Raw genomic sequence first — 16,986 nt, 5'->3', positions numbered from 1 at the left:
GTGTTTCTATGTGAGAAATCAAAACTCGCGCATTCTAGATCCAAGATCTAATCAATTAAAAGCAGTCTGTTAAAGCTTCAATGTGTACAAGTATTCTTTTGAGTTCTTTAAGTTTCATTCGCTTCAGGCTTTTAAACCCACAATCTAATTTGAAATCATAGATTTCTTTCGAGTTCGTAAATTTTTATCCAAATTTATTGTGTTTGTGTATGTTATTATGTTCTTAAATGTACACATGTTCTTGAATGATGGGCAATAGTTGTGATCACGTTTTTTTGTTATCTTTTTTTTTCAATTTTAAATGAATTGTTGCCTAATGATTAAATTTTAAATGGATGGAGATACTGTACTATTTTCAATGAATTGGAATATAAAATATGGATTTATATTATTCTGTTGCCATGTTTATAAGATAGGTTTTTAAAAAATTATAAGGTTTGTCCCATTTTCTTTTTTCATATACTATGTTACAACCCGTGGAAACCACGAGTAAAAATAATATAAATATATAGGTAAAGTAAGATGCTAATTTGAGAAACAAACAAAAGTAAATTGCTATATTTCTTATTTTCTCCTCTATTGGGATAAATGGAAAAAATAGGATCCAACTAAAATGAGGAATTAGTATATAATAATACATTTGCAAATTGTATTGTAATTGCTAATTGTAATGCCCAAGCTTGGTTCTTATTCCTAATCAAGAAAAAAATTTAGTGAAGAAATGACTTTTATATAAAATAAAAATCTTGTTTAAAAATTCTTTTAGATGCTTAAAAGTAATGTCGAGGTCTGGAAGTAATGTTCGTGTCTGGAAAAAAGAAAATTTTGTCAAACAAAAACCATCTTCGATAAAAAATGAAAATCTTGTCAAATTAACATACAAAGACCCACAATATGAAAGGACATGATGATCTCCGCTACATCCTAATGTACCAAGCAACCAAATGTGTCATCCTTGTCCGTAGAGTTGTAGGAAATTGTTTAACAAAATATAACAATAATAACACCAAATCCTAAAACAACCATCAAAAAGTACGTGTGAAGTGATAAAATTTTATGATTGTGGCTTCATAGCTACAATTTCTTATGTTTTTGTCAACTTTCTTTATTCTAGTTGCACCAGGCATGAGATACATGCTAAGGGTTGTATTTTTTCCTTTTTCACCATTTGAAGCACCTACAAAAAACCGTAGTTGGTTCTATATTATTAACTTGCAGATTTTCTTAACACCTCAAGCTGAAGCAAGAAACTTATAAATTTCATGATTTTAGAGATTGTAGGAACTTATTATCTTGAAGAGATCTGAGGCATAAACCCTATATATATATATATATATATATATATATATATATATATATATATATATATATATATATATATATATATATATATATATATATATATATATATATATATATATATATATATATATATATATATATATATAGATGATTTTTAGCTAAATGAGCTGATCAAGGCATCAAGTTATAGAAAGAATGATTCATTGTATGGTAATAAGTTTAAAGCTCATGTATGATTTTGCAATTTGTAAAGAGAGGTTCAAAAAACTAAAATAGCGTAAATTAAAAAATTGATATTTGTCGTTCTTTCTCCCTGTGTATGTGAAAAGGCATACAAAGGTTCAAAAATCGATATGTTTATATCGAACATCTTCTGTGCATCAATAAGGATGAGTCAAAATTGGAAAATAAATAAATAAATAAATAAATAATTGTGTAAAGAAACATACTAAATGGTTGGAATAAGGAAATAAGATAACAAAATGACCAAATTGAAAAACAACTTACTTTCAACTAAATTATCTTTGCATCACACAAAAGATGGTTATTGCTTCATTTTCATTAGGATGTAATTGTTATTGGTGGGTCTCATGGTGGCAGTGTGATAGTCGTGAGTTAGTATAAACATCAAAAATAGTAACAAAATCTTGCATTTTTTTTTCTTCTTCCTCCAAATTTGAACCAAACTTATTAACATAGGACTCTAGGTTTTTGTTTATGAACCTTCAAAGTTTCCAAATTTGGTCCTGGTTATCAAAATTGTGATTGCTGATATATTAGAATCAAAAACTGATTACAATGATCCTTTTATAAAAGAAGTATATAAACAGATCGTATCAAGGAATTAGCTAACATGTTGTTGATGATCTAACTGGAGAAAACGAACTGAGTCTTCCACTTTCTTCCTCAAGACCAAAAATAGTAGACAATTATGCAAGAATCACAAATATAAAAATGAAATTAATCTTCCAAACACCCAAAACCAAAACCGACGGTTAAATCACCCAGCAAAAGATGAGCGGTGATTTTTGAAGAAACGCATATGGGAATCCAAGGTTTATTTTAAATTTGAATTGATATCTAGTTTCAAAAATCAAGAATGTCAAATAAGAGCAATAGAAACGTGATTTAGAGAACAAACGGATGAGTAGATAACGATTAGGGGCTTTAAAAGTTGAAGGGTAAATTAGATACTTTACTTTGAAATTTTTTTAGATGGAAAAGATGCCGTATAAAAGAGTTTTTTATTAAGATGGTTTTTTAAGTATAATAATTACAATAAATATAATAATAAATCTATACGTTATACTATTCTTAAAAAAGATTACAAATGCTTAAAACTCTGACCGTATGCAATATCATTTTTGAAAATAAACCAAAATTTCTCAATAAATTGCAATCATTCAAAAACGTTTATATTCATTGATAGATAGTATTGAAGAAAACTTTGACATTAATTCGAAAGCGCGTTGACATTGATGGATAAAGAAATGCGCGTGGGTTAAAATTTCAAACTATCCCAGTTGCAACTTGCAAGTTACAAAAAGGTAGTTAATCTCTAGTCATATTTTATAGAAAATTAAATTAAAATATCAATTAATCCGCTCATGAATCTCTTCGTCCCCTAAAAAGGTTTAAAAGTTACTTTATCCGTCATCAATACAACTCTATTATCTTTTTCTAATTTAAGCAATTCTTTTAATTATTGATGATTCATTTGTTGAAACTATATATATTAAATTAAAATTTCTAATACAGATGAATATGAAACTCATAAACAGTTTTCTATTGTACAACTTGTAAAAAACGTTTTCATCATGTATTCTAGAAAAAAAAATATAAATTTGGGACATATATTTTCAAAGATAAATACTATTTATTTTTTCAATAAAATTTCATTTTATTGATATTATAAATGCTAAGATTACTATAATGTAATTAAATTTTAATTATAATGAATATCTATATTAGAAGAGAACGTCATAAATAACATTAATATGTTATGGGATTTTGCATTTATAAGCTATAAACTAGCTTACTAAAATAATGTTTATTTAAATTTAATAGGCAGGTAAAATTTTGTTGAAAAGCAAACTAAAAATCTAGAATATTGTTGAAAGTTAATAAACTCTTGTCTTGGTTTTGGTTTTCGTCTCACGGATCTTGGTTCGTGCTTTATGGCATTTCCACTATAATAAGTGTAGCAATTCATGGGTACCTGGGATCACTTGGACCATTTCCACTCTGTGTTGTCTTCTTGACCTTTGCTCTGAGTGGTTGGTCGAACACGTAGAATGTGCTTATGCAAAATGGAGTTCGGTTAATCTAACTTATGAGGTAGTTGAAATATGTAACGCTTGAGTTTTTATAATTAATAAAATGGTATATTTTATAGAATGATACAGAAGCTTAATAAACTTATTGAAACTAGGGATGAGCAGTTTGTATAAAATCTCGATGCAGTAACGGTACGGTACTGAAACCGGTACTGAACCGTATCGAATTTAAAAATATGAGACAGTACTTTGTACTAGTACAGAAAACCGATACCACTCCCAGTATCGATACCAGTGATGTTAATTCGATTCGATACTCGGGATTGACTTTTGATTAAATTCAATTTTTTAAAATCGGGAATGGTACGGATCGATACCAGTTCCACCCCACGCTCATCCCTAATTGAAACGTCAATCTAAACGGTCACTTTAAAAAATTAGTTTATAAACTATTTTTTTTGTTCTGTGAAACAGGACAACCTAAGGAGTTTTTTAGAGTTCTTACTAGCTTATAATTTTCAAGAAAAGTTTTTAATTCTACAGTGTATATTGATATTTATTCCTATGATTGAATTAAAAGAGCTTGGATTTAAAAAGATTATGAATGTAGTAGCCCATAAGCTTTAACTATTTGCTTTGATTTTTTTTTCTTTCGCGAACGGTAATAATTATTTTTCTTTTTATTTGGAAGAGAATCCAAAACTTCTAGTTTGTTGTTAGTTTAGAAAGTCTATATTAACCAAACTGGTTGTGATATCTATATACTATACAAGTTGACTAAAACAAAATCTTAAATACAAATGATTAAACGACAAGTTTATTTAAAATTGAAGTTTGAAATAAGTAAAAATTATGAAAAAAAAATGAAAAAATTAAATTAAAATTATATGTTTAGTTGCTAGATGCGTGTATTAAATGTGCTAATCATAATAAAATATTAACTATGAAGGTTTCAACTATGAATTTATTTAAAATTGAAATTGAAGTTTGAAATTTATAATTTAAAAATTGAAATTAGTATAGTTATTATGGTATGTTTAATTTATAGAAACTAAATTAATGATGCATATTAAAAAATAAAAAATGAAGTAAATGACAAGTGAAAAATAAATATGTTAGAATTATGACAAAATGATATGTGATATAATACATTAAAAAATAACATTTAACAAAATTATATTCATTTATTAGATAGGATGAGTTAGTCCCAACTTATAACAATTTGATTTGTGGTTAATGACATAGAAAGGTAACAAACTTTTGTTTTTGTTCATATTTAGGTAACCATGTTTTATTCGTTCTCATTTGACGTGTTCAAAATAGGGTAATATGACCGATAATTACGTTAATATTATCTTATTATGAACAGGTCAAACAAGTTTATTGGTTAAATGTGTATGAAAAAACATGGTTACTTAAATATGGACAAAAGCCAAAGTTTCTTACTCGTTTTGGTAATACTAGATAAGAATCGTCTTAGGGACTGTGTGCCCTGGGATCAGGCTCCGACAGTCAATGAACAATTAGGTTAGGCTTGGTCTAACCCGGTTTAGTCTCAGCTAGTCATGGGCTAAGTTGTGTTACTCGATCTTTAAAACACATACAATCTAGCCTCTTAAGCGTATACAACCTAACCCCTAACTAGTTGTGCTTAAAATGGGTTGACCCAAGACATAACCATCTCCTCATACACAAGATCGGACAACCCAATTTCATTTTACATCGATGGATCTTATGACTACATGCACTTAACAACATAAAGAACCAAATATTACCAAAATAGGTAAGGAACTTTGATTTTTGTTCATATTTAGGTAACCATGTTTTTTTTTCGTACACATTTGATCAATAAACTTGTTTGACATGTTCATAATAGGGTAATATTGCCGCTAATTATCGGTCATATTACCCTATTTTGAACATGTCAAACAAGTTCAATAGTCAAATGTAAATGCAAAAATCATGATTACCTAAAATCCTGAATGTTGACAAATAGCAAAGTTTGTTACATTTCTAGGTAATTAACCCTTTGATTTGATGGTAGATAAAACCTAACATATGTTTTATTTCAAACAAAGTTTTGAAACTTTATTTCGTATCAAGGACTTTTAAAGATGAAACTTTTGATTCTAGCCATGGAGGTGCTTCAAAAAGCCCAACGAAACTTATAAATAAATTATCTTAAATATTTTTTCATCTTTTAAAAAAACCTACTTTTAATATTATTATAGTAATCTCATCAAACAATAAACTACAACAAACTCAAAAACAAAATATCTTCTTAACACATCCTTAATCCCATAAAAAAAATATTTCATTCCTACTGCCTAGTATTTCATATTAAAATTAGTAAAAATGTAAAAGCACAAATATTATTTCTTATTTTTTTCATAAGCCGAAACCTGAGTCACTCCAATTAATAAAATAATTATATTAAAAACACAACTAATTTTCACAAAGAATATAAAAATGAAAAAGAAGGAAATATATAAACATTAAATGCAGAAAAAGACCAGAAATGCTTGCAAACTGAAACTCCTCTCTTCCACATCTCAATAAATTCTCTTCCGTCCTTCTCTTTCTCTCTCTCCATTACAAACAAGGGGAACATTGCTATCATCTTCTCTCTCTATTCTCACCTTTCAACAATCTTTTTATTTTATTTCATAAAAAATATGAACTTTTAACTATGGCTAAATCCAGCTGAAAAACCCCTTTTAAAAGCCTCTTTTGTTTTTATTTTCAAATTTTACCCTATTTCTATCACCCATCTTTCATGCCTATAGTGAGAAACCAAAAGGAATAATTAATGAATCTTGTTTTTTCTTTTCCTTTCATACACCTTTTTTGATTTAATTTGTGTTTCTTCATTTCAAGATTCTAATATATGGTTGTTGGTCGACTCTCTCAATTCAATTTCATAAAACCCTTCAATTTCTCAGCATTTTGTAAGAATTCAACTTCTGGGATTTTTCTAATTTCTGATTTCAGACAAAACCCAGTTCGATTACACTCTGATTTTGATTCGATAATTCGATATTATGAGGGCAGGATTGAATACGATCCTACAGACCCTAACGCCGGAAGCGGCGACTGTTTTGAACCATTCAATAGCGGAAGCCGGCCGTCGGAATCACAACCAGACAACGCCGCTTCATGTCGCAGCAACGCTTCTCTCCGCTCCGACGGGGTTCCTCCGGCAAGCTTGCATCCGGTCTCACCCGAATTCCTCTCACCCTCTTCAGTGTCGGGCACTCGAGCTCTGTTTCAGTGTAGCGTTAGAGCGATTACCCTCCGCTACATCGTCTCCGGCGGTGACGGAGCCGCCGGTTTCCAACGCGCTCATGGCGGCATTAAAGCGGGCGCAAGCTCATCAACGCCGTGGATGCCCGGAGCAACAGCAGCAGCCGCTTTTAGCGGTGAAGGTGGAGCTCGAACAGCTTATTATATCTATACTCGATGACCCGAGTGTAAGCCGGGTCATGCGTGAAGCAAGCTTTTCAAGTCCAGCTGTTAAAGCAACAATCGAACAGTCGTTGAATAATAATAACATCTCCGGCGGAAATCATCTGAGTCACTCAAGTCTCGGCGTCGGATTCCGGCCGTCTTCATCGCCTGTAACTCCGGTTCCGATTCCCATCAACCGGAATATGTATTTAAACCCAAGATTACAGAGAAATGATGAAACAACAGTATGTTCATCATCTCCGACGAATCTTTATTTGAATCCAAGATTACAACAACAACAGGGAAGTTATAGTTATAATCAATCAGGTCATCAGAGAATCGACGAAGCAAAAAGGGTTATGGAAATCATGTCGAAATCTAAGAAGAAGAATCCGATTTTAGTTGGAGAATTCGAGCCAGAATCAATCAAGAAAGACATCTTAATGAGAATCCAAAAGGGTGAATTCCAAACAGAACAGGAATTGAAGAATGTTGAAGTCATTTCCATCGACTTTCCACCTGATAAATCACAGATTCCGGCGAAGATTAAGGAACTGAGCGATCTAATCGAGACAAACATCCGAAGCTTTAATGATGGTGGTGGTGGTAATCGAAGTATTATTATCGACGTAGGTGATTTGAAATGGCTGGTTGAGCCACCACCCACGGCGGTTGCTTCCGACATTGGCCGTGAATCCGTGGTGGAGATGGCAAATTTATTAGCCAAATTCAAGGCGGAGAACAGTAACCTTTGGTTGATCGGCGCCGCCAGTTGTGAGACTTATTTGAGGTGTCAAGTTTATCATCCATCCATGGAAAACGATTGGGATTTGCAAGCTCTGCCGATTTCATCAAGATCACCTCTCTCCGCTAGGTAATTTTTCAATTTTTTTTCTATAATTTGAAATTAATCTTCTCGAATCTGAATCAAACAATTGTTAGATCATCAATTTATGCGTTCGAACTATTATATTTATAGGATAGGGACCAATGGGATATTTGGGACTTCATTTGAATCTTTAAATTCTTTCAAGAACTTTCCGACAACAAAGTTACAGAATTCGGAATCTGCCCGAATTCCACCCTGCTGCCCAAAATGTTATCATGATTATGAACAAGAGCTAGCAGAATTAAAGAAGAAATCACCAGTTGAGGTTAAGAGTAATCTACCTCCATGGTTGAAAAATGCAAAAGCAAAGAATGGCGAAAGTGAAATTGAAATGGAAACGAAAATATCTCCGGTACTATAATTGTTTTCATAATTATTTGTTAAATCTAATTGTTATATGTTTTTCGGTTTTGTAAAATATTGTTTTTTTTCAAATTTTTGTAGGTTGATGATAAAGAATTAAAGAAAAAATGGAGTGATATATGCTCTAGAATCCATCCAAACCATAGTCAAAACCCGAGCTTTCCAAGAATGGCGACCGGATTTTTACCAAATGTTCCTCAAACAACATACAAACCGAATAGGCTTTTGGGTCAAAGTCAACTGGGTCTACAGCCGGAGGCTCCACGGAGCCCGGTTCGTACCGATCTCATTCTTGGACCCAAGGAGGCGAACGAGGATGTAACGGTTAAGGACCTTCTAGGGTGCATCTCATCTGAATTCCAAAAGGGTAAATTCGTCAATTCAACAGAGGTGGACTCCTTCAAGAAACTTCTCAAGGGTTTGATGCAAAAGGCATGGTGGCAGCCGGAGGCGGCTTCTACTATTGCTACAACTGTGACACAATGTGGTTCGAAGGGTAGTGTGTGGTTATTGTTTGCGGGTCCGGACCGGGTTGGTAAGATGAAGATGGCTTCGGTTCTTGCTGAGCATGTATGCGGATCTAACCCGATCACGGTGTGTCTCGGGTCAAGTCGTGATGATGATGACATGGATCTTGGATTCCGTGGAAAAACTGTGTTGGATCGGGTTGTTGAGGCCGTTCGTAGGAACCCGTTTTCGGTAATTGTGCTTTCGGATATAGATGAAGCAGATATGCTTGTTTGCGGGAGTATAAAACGGGCGATGGAGAGAGGCCGGCTCACGGACTCTCATGGGCGTGAGATTAGCCTCGGGAATGTTATTTTTGTGCTAACTGGGAACTGGTCGTCAAACAATGCCGACGACCATCTCCTTGATGAGAAGCGGTTGCAGACAGCTGCAACCGGCGACTGGCGATTGAAGTTGACTGTTTGCGAGAAACGATCAAAGAGACGAGCTGATTGGCTTCCAGATGGAAACACGTCTGTAAAACAACCGAAGAAAGTAGGGTCCGGGATCTCGCTTGATCTTAACCTCGCAGTCGACCACGAGGAAGATCGAACGGATGCAAGTGATCTCACGATTGAACATGGAGACGAGAATCAACATTTTTTGATTACATCAGTTTCAGTACCACATGAGCTTGTGGGACCGAGTGATGGGGTAGCAGTGTTCAAGCCAGTACAATTAGGGTTCATTCGTCGAGAAATCGAGAAAACGATTAAAAACTCATTTTCCAATGTTGTCAATGAGAAAGTTTCTATAGAGGTCGATGAAGTAACCCTAGATAACATATTAAACGGGCTATGGTTTGGACAAATAGTTCTAGAGGAGTGGGCTGAACAAATACTGATCCCGAGCTTTCAGAAGCTTGGGGAAGAGTTATCGCATTCAAGGGAAGAGTTGGTGGTTCGTCTCGAGTCCGAAAGGGACTCCAATCACATGAAACACGGCAGGGATCGGATGCCGAGCAAAATTAATGTAATAGTAGATACAATTTAGAAGTTCAGAGGCTAAATTTGTAATTTTTTATTACTCTTGGACCACAGTTGTAAATAGGCAACTCTTGGGATAGTGTAGGAAAGGGGGTGCATTGAACTTGGAAACAATTTTCCTTTTTATATAAAAGCATTAGATACAAATGATGTTTTGTTTATTTATATAATTTTTGGTACCTTTTATACATTTAGAACTTATACTATTTGACCACTTTTTAAATATATTCTTTTTCAAATTTGTAATTTTCTAAAAGGAACTTTTTATGAAAATAATGTCATTTTATAAAGTTATCCGACACTTATTCCTAAATTCCGAAGTCTATAATGCTTTATTTGCAAGTAAGGTTATTGATAAGACTTTCTTTAAAAAGGATTATACGTGGGCGAAATAAATTGCTAATTTGTGATAAATATTTAAAGTTTGATTTATTTGTAATATGTTATACTTTGGGAGTAAATAGGTACTCTTGTAAATTAATGCAGCTAAATGTTAAAATAACACCGATTTAAGACACCGATGGTTGATATGGAATTTAATTGGACAGAATTCCACTTTTCAGTTTTATTAAAAATATTATATAAATAAAGTCTACACAACCACACACGTATGCTACTTTACTTCTAGACCACGTCAACATACAGTAACAACTATTTCTCTCTTTTTAAAATATTTTAAAATATTATTTCTATTTATTTAAAACAAAAAAAAGGTAATTTCAACTCTATATATTTGAAAAAATCAACGGGAAATGCCGGCCTTGATTCTATTTGATACGAATTTTATTCAGTTATTTTGTTTTTCGATTACAAACTCATTTTTAGATATATAACGATTGATTTTGAATTAAATTTTTTAAAAAAAGTATTAGCATTCTACAATATAAATTTAGAGTAATTAATATTTAAGTTTTTTTTGTGAATAAAACATTTAATGTTCGTGAAAAAGTCAAGTCAAACAATTTAAATAGTCGGTTCAACAGGCCGAACATTAATGCCAAAAATAGACATTATGTCAAAAGCTTCCATTTCATTTGAATGTCGACACAAACATATATAGTGTCATGTCTCATTCATGCATCGTGTTTCACATCCTCATATTTATTAGCAGTAATTGATATCAAAAATATATTTTATAATTTATGAAATTTATATAAAATTTCCACCTTTTAAATAAGATATTAATTATCTTTTAGAAAGAGAAATAGTGCCAAAATTTGGAGAATATCTACGTCCAAGATCGAAGTTGGACATGGTAGTAGAATAGTAGCAGTAGTTATATATATATATATATATATATATATATATATATATATATATATATATATATATATATATATATATATATATATATATATATATATATATATACACACACACTAGCCGTTTGCCCGCGCAAAACGGCGGCGACGAATAGTTTCTTTTAAGCAATTAGTTTCATTAGACATATTATATTTCTAAGAACACTTGCATCATTATCGATCGGTTTTACAAAAATAAAAAGTGCAATGCCAAAACCAAGATTCCATGGAGGAAAAGGAGATGAAGATTTGAATTAGTCTCCAGTCAACTATATTTTATACAAAAAAATTAGGGAACTCCAATTTGAATGAGCTTTTAAATTTCAAACGATTTGCTGAAAAGAAGTGTTTCCGATTTCGAATGCACCAGATACCAGAGAAGAGATATTTTAGGAGTACAAGTTGGGTCAAAATTGATGAAAATACTAATTCAGTCCCTAAAAATAAGAAAATATTAATTTAAATGTGTTTTTAATACTTGTATCCCTAGCATTATCATTTGTAAGATATATATTATAATATTATTATATTAATAGTTGGTTGTACTTTAAACTTAAAGACTTAATCGTCTTAAAAAATATTATTATTATATTGATTCTATTTATAGAAATAGTAAGATTTCTTTTATAAGGTAGTATATATATATATATATATATATATATATGTGTGTGTGTGTGTGTGTGTGTGTGTGTGTTTGTTTGTTTAAGAGTAGTTCTGAAAATTGATTAAAAAAACTTAATAACTTGGTTTTAATGTTAAATGAAGTAGCTTCTAAATTTGAAGTTTTTTGTTTAAATTAAAAGTTAAATATTCGTACTCTGAAACAAAAGTTTTATTTATTTATTATTTTTTTTTTGTTTACATAGTGCTTTTTGTTAGAAACTAAAAATTAAAAACTCTCAAATAGCAGTCGTCAAAGACGCCATCCATTTTAATTTTTCAATATAAATGCATATTTAAAAACTCCCAGACACTAGCTTTGAAAGACGCCAAATAGAAACACCATTGTGTTCTTCGATGCTTCCTTGCTCCAAAAGTCATTCTCTAACCTTCAAATTTAGGTATATTTAAGATAATAATTAATGCATGTATTTATAGGCTTCAAAAAACATATTAACAAACTATATCCGAAACCAAACAAGTAAAATCTATGAATACCTGTGACTTGATCGAGTTATTTAACTTGGAGACTAAAATGTTGAGTTTTGACATGACTCTGCTGAAAACCAAGGTAAAATTGACTCAGCCAACTCAAACTTCCCGTGACACAGAGCAATTTTCTTGATATAATCAATCGACTAAAACGGTAGTGATAACCTGAGTTGACTGTGTAACTCTCTTGAATGTCATGATTATTCGAAAATCCTAACTTTTGCATTTAATCTCCAATCTACACAATTTCTAGACTAGAACTCCAAGCAACACCCTAAGCGTGTTCCAAGCTTTAGACTACCAGAAAACCATCAAAAAATTATGCAAATTAAAATGATCTACCAATTTACTTATAATTACCATAATATGTAAAATGTATGAGATTTAAAAGCCTTAAATGCATGTAAATGTATGGAATATATGTCTTAAAATGATGAATAAAATTCATCTAACAAATCTCTTTATGCATGAGACTATCTTTGTCTACAAGGAAGAAGGAAGAATTTGAACAGGCCGGGTAAAAGTAGATGAGTAAAAAGAACGTAAATTCAAACGTGAATAAATCCTAAGTGAAATTGGAACACAAAAATACAACATAACTAAGGATAATGCCATAAAATCCATTAAGTTTTCAAGACATTGTGGTTTTACCCTTTTGTGTATTTTGGGCTCAATAAAGCTGGAAGTTTGCGTAAGCTTTTACATTTTTGCACTTTTATTAGGTTACCCAGTTACTAATTTGCCTACACACGTGGCACGTCAAGTCGACATTGATTAGGTTCAATATGCATATATTGGGCTGATGTGGACTGCCTTATCAACATCTTTCCTTTCCCTTTGAAAAATACAAATGTATGAGAGGAAATGAAGGGTCACCAGATTCGAACTAGCCTAACATTGGGCTGATGTGGACTGCTACATCATCATCTTTTATTTCCTTTTGAAAAATATGAATGCGGGAAGGGGAATAGAGGGTTAACGGATTAGAACTAGCCCCCTTCCACTCACAAAAAGACCAACCTACCACTAAGGTGGAGGAACTTTATGTTTTTAGTCCTAAACTTCATTATATATTGTATAAAATGAAAGATTTTAATAATAATAATAATAATAATAATAATAATAATAATAATAATAATAATAATAATAATAATAATAATAGGGTAAATTACACGAATGATCTCTATGGTTTAGGGTAATTTGCATGGTTGGTTCCTTGTAACATCCCGACTCCCAGGTATGAGATTTATAGCTTAAAAGAAAGTTTTCCCTTTTGAACTCGTCAAGTTGATAGCCTCAACTCGACGTGTTGGAAGCTCTTGGGCCAAGCATTTTTTTGAACAAACTTGTCGAGTTGTTGAGGAACACTCAACGGGTTGGCGGCTGATGTGTGTAAAACTCACTTAGTTTTAATCCTACTTTAATTATCAAATAACACACAAAAGGCAGTGAACCTATCAATTGTGGTATAGCTAAATAAGTAGGGTATCGAACACAGAGAACAGCAAATTAAATTAAAAACTAATTCTATCTAAGTTGATTAAGCAAATAAGGGTTTTTTCTCTAGTTTTACAAGACTAGAAACTTACTAACTAAAACTAATGCAAGACTAGAAAAGAACAAATTAACTAGATTCAATAATGGGAAAGAAACTTCTGTTTAGTTCAACTCGGTTAACTTTATGGTTGATTTTAAGGTAATAGTGCAATGGATTAATTCTTTCGTTGGTTACCGATTCAAGTGATTAGGTTTGTGTTCACTACCCTAATCCTTAGCAAATAAACTAATTCAAACAGTGGCCAATTGCTTAATTTAATTATATTTACTAGATTAATTATTCGGGTTAAGTTAGACTTGCAATAGCTAATTAATTCATATTCTTAATTAACCTCTTGTTTGATGGTCATCTTACAAGCTTGCACATGAATTTACTCAATTTCCTTATTAATCCTAGTTTCATGTTCATTAATTCTAGACATATGGTATAGTGGTCACATATCATATGAGGTTGATAATCAATAGATGTTCATGCTAATCAATTATCTTCCTATTAACAGAAAATTAATTATCATTCATACACAAGGTTCTTTAGCAAGCTAAAATAACAATTAATCACCAACTTGGAATTAATCCTACCAATTAATCAAACCATATTGTCAACTTTGTATTCCCAAACAGAAGTCTAAAGAATTTAGTTCATAACTAAGGTAAATAACAACAAACAAATAAGTTCAAGTTGCTTAATCATGTTGACAAAACAAAAGAATTAAGTAGAATGGTGAAATTACGCCTTAATTACTCCCGGGATTGAATTCTAGCTTCCTTGGTCGACTTCTAGGGTTCTTCTGGCTTCTTATTCGCAGCTAAGCACTTCTGAAATTTCCCAGAATCCCTCCTCTCGATTTATGAAGTTATCTTTATATATGCGTTCCGACTCGTCGAGTCATATGGTGACTCGTCGAGTCCCTCTCACATTAGTCGTAATCCGATAACTATCTTGAATTCTGAATGATTATCTTTCTGATTCCGCGACCGGACTCGTCGAGTCAAGGGTCAACTCGACGAGTAGAAGCCTTTTATGGGTGTTTTCTTTCTTCTTTCCACTCTTGAGCTCATAACCGCTTCTCTTGCTTCCGAGCTTCATCTTTGGACTGAAAAACATAATTTAACACTTTTAAGTATCTTTTGTCCATAATATGCAACAATTTAGCTAATATATGAATAAATAAACTACACTTAAAACACACTAAATATGCACATATCAAAATACCCCACACTTGTCTTTTGCTTGCCCTCAAGCAAAACTGAATTTTAACACATTAGAATCATATATAATAACTCCAATCCAACCCAGCCATTATGCCAAGACCGCAACGCATGCATTTGTGTCTAAAATTCCTAAAAACCCCCCATACTTCAAATACTCACAATCCTCATAAACATTCGCCCACTCACCCCGAACTATGCTCATTTTATGCAACCCTCCGAATCCATCCTCAGAAAACCTCTTTACCCTCAAGGTATTTTTAATTGAGCAACCCAAGCATACATAATCTAGAATTACAACTTTTCGATACCACTATGGAGCTCTTTGGAATTCTTCACTTGTTTGACATTTGATCTTTAATTTCTTTGAATTCACCACCTTTGTTGTTTGATTTTTGGTATCTTCAACTTTTCGGATTTCTTGGAATTTTGATCTTCAGATCTTTACTTCATTTGCTCCAAAATTCTTACAATTTTTCTTGTAATTCTCTCTTCTTTTTTTTTTTACATGTATACCTCACTTTTTTCACTCAAATCCCTACATGCTTAAGCAGGGGCGCTCAATCTCAACCTTTATTGGCTAATGATAAAAATTTTCCTGGATACATTTCAGGTTTAGGTTGCTAAACATATTGCATCCCTCAGGCTGAGCAAGGTCGTGTTTTTGTCTCATGATTTCACTGAAATAAGGAAGCCACAAATGCACTAGAACGTATATAGGCTCAACTAAACATTTGGGTTTTCATGCAATTATTAACACAATTCTAATATGGAATCCTAATTTTTTTTACCAAAATTTTCTAAATTAAATCCTAATTAATACTTTTGGTATGCAAAATTTTTAAAAATTGACTATTATGTAACCAACCCCCTACCCCACACTTATGTGATGCAATGCCCTTATTGCATATTATGCATAAAAACAGAAAAATAAAGAGGGAATTGGAACAAACTCCCCTGGGATAGCAGTGGATAGGTTGATTACTCTCATGTAAGCTCCATCTTCAATAAACGTTATACATGGGAACATCCCATCCATGTTTCGTGTGGGTCGCTCTAAACATGCGAAAATCGGCGTAAGATCTTCAAGAATGGATATGGAATTAGAAGGATGCAAGTGGTATAAGTATTAGCATCAAATCAGCAGTCGTTCGGCACAAAAAATGAACGACTCGTCGAGTCTTATGATGGACTCGTCGAGTAGCAGCGCGCCTTCTCAGAATTTCTGGAAATACAAGGCGACTCGTCGAGTCAGCTTAGTGCACTCGACGAGTTGGACACTGAATGAAAAATCTTGGTATGTGGCAACTGTTTTAGCCTCTAAAAACGTCTTTAACCCTTCCTCACATGCGGACTCAATCGCTCATACCCCTAGGACCGGACTCGACACTTTGACGTTAAAAACTCGCTTCCTTGACTCGCTCTCACACGCAAAAACATCCATGCTTTACATCTCTATACCATCCTAAGCAAGCAATCATAATGCAATCCTGAAAATAACTAAAGGAAACAACTATTAAACACAATAAAATCTCAAAGCATACACACCAAAAAAAAAAAAAACAAAACAAAAATTGAAATTGTTTGATTAAAAACACAAAAACATAAAAATCAATCTTCATCCTCCTCCTCATCATTGTTGGCTCCACTCCCCCTGGCTCCGCTTTGTCGTGCACCAATCCTCTCATCCCAAGATGGAATGAATGGGTAATTCCCACCATCAATATGTGGAATATTGAAGTGGTCAAAAAGTCGTATGTGGGATTGGTTGCTAAAGTTTAGCCCCCTCGCCAATTGATCCTGCATCCGCCTCATCTCTACATTGTACCAATCCATTGGTACGTCTTCAGTCTCGACCGGAATCACTGGCGGCTCATCCTCCACATCCCGTTCCCTTCTCGATCTCATCCTCCTTCCCGGTGCTTCGGGACCTACAACAGGGTCATCATTTGGGATGGCATAATGGCCACCACCATAGTCTTCAATGATCCGTGCTC

At 32.8% G+C, this 16,986-nt stretch overlaps 1 protein-coding gene across 1 annotated transcript; it reads left to right on the top strand.

Moving 5' to 3' along the window:
* Positions 1–6,131: 6,131 nt before the first annotated feature.
* On the top strand, positions 6,132–9,931 carry LOC145004374 (protein SUPPRESSOR OF MAX2 1-like). Its single transcript, XM_078963272.1, has 3 exons — positions 6,132–7,899; positions 8,005–8,266; positions 8,359–9,931. Exons 1-3 carry the CDS (start codon positions 6,620–6,622, stop codon positions 9,775–9,777), a joined length of 2,961 nt encoding a protein of 986 aa, XP_078819398.1. The 5' UTR covers positions 6,132–6,619; the 3' UTR covers positions 9,778–9,931.
* The last annotated feature ends 7,055 nt before the right edge of the window (positions 9,932–16,986 follow it).

Source organism: Lactuca saligna, chromosome 7 (genome assembly GCF_052625555.1).
Source record: "Lactuca saligna cultivar CGN05327 chromosome 7, ASM5262555v1, whole genome shotgun sequence".
NCBI lineage: Eukaryota > Viridiplantae > Streptophyta > Magnoliopsida > Asterales > Asteraceae > Lactuca > Lactuca saligna.
This window is presented reverse-complemented; position numbering and strand designations above follow the sequence as displayed.

Bases quoted from the DNA above. Each gene is read 5' to 3' on its own strand.
- LOC145004374 (XM_078963272.1), top strand. From the start codon at position 6,620: ATGAGGGCAGGATTGAATACGATCCTACAGACCCTAACGCCGGAAGCG. The intron at 7,900-8,004 runs GTAATTTTTCAA...TTATATTTATAG, and splicing joins AGATCACCTCTCTCCGCTAG to GATAGGGACCAATGGGATAT. The intron at 8,267-8,358 runs GTACTATAATTG...AAATTTTTGTAG, and splicing joins TGGAAACGAAAATATCTCCG to GTTGATGATAAAGAATTAAA.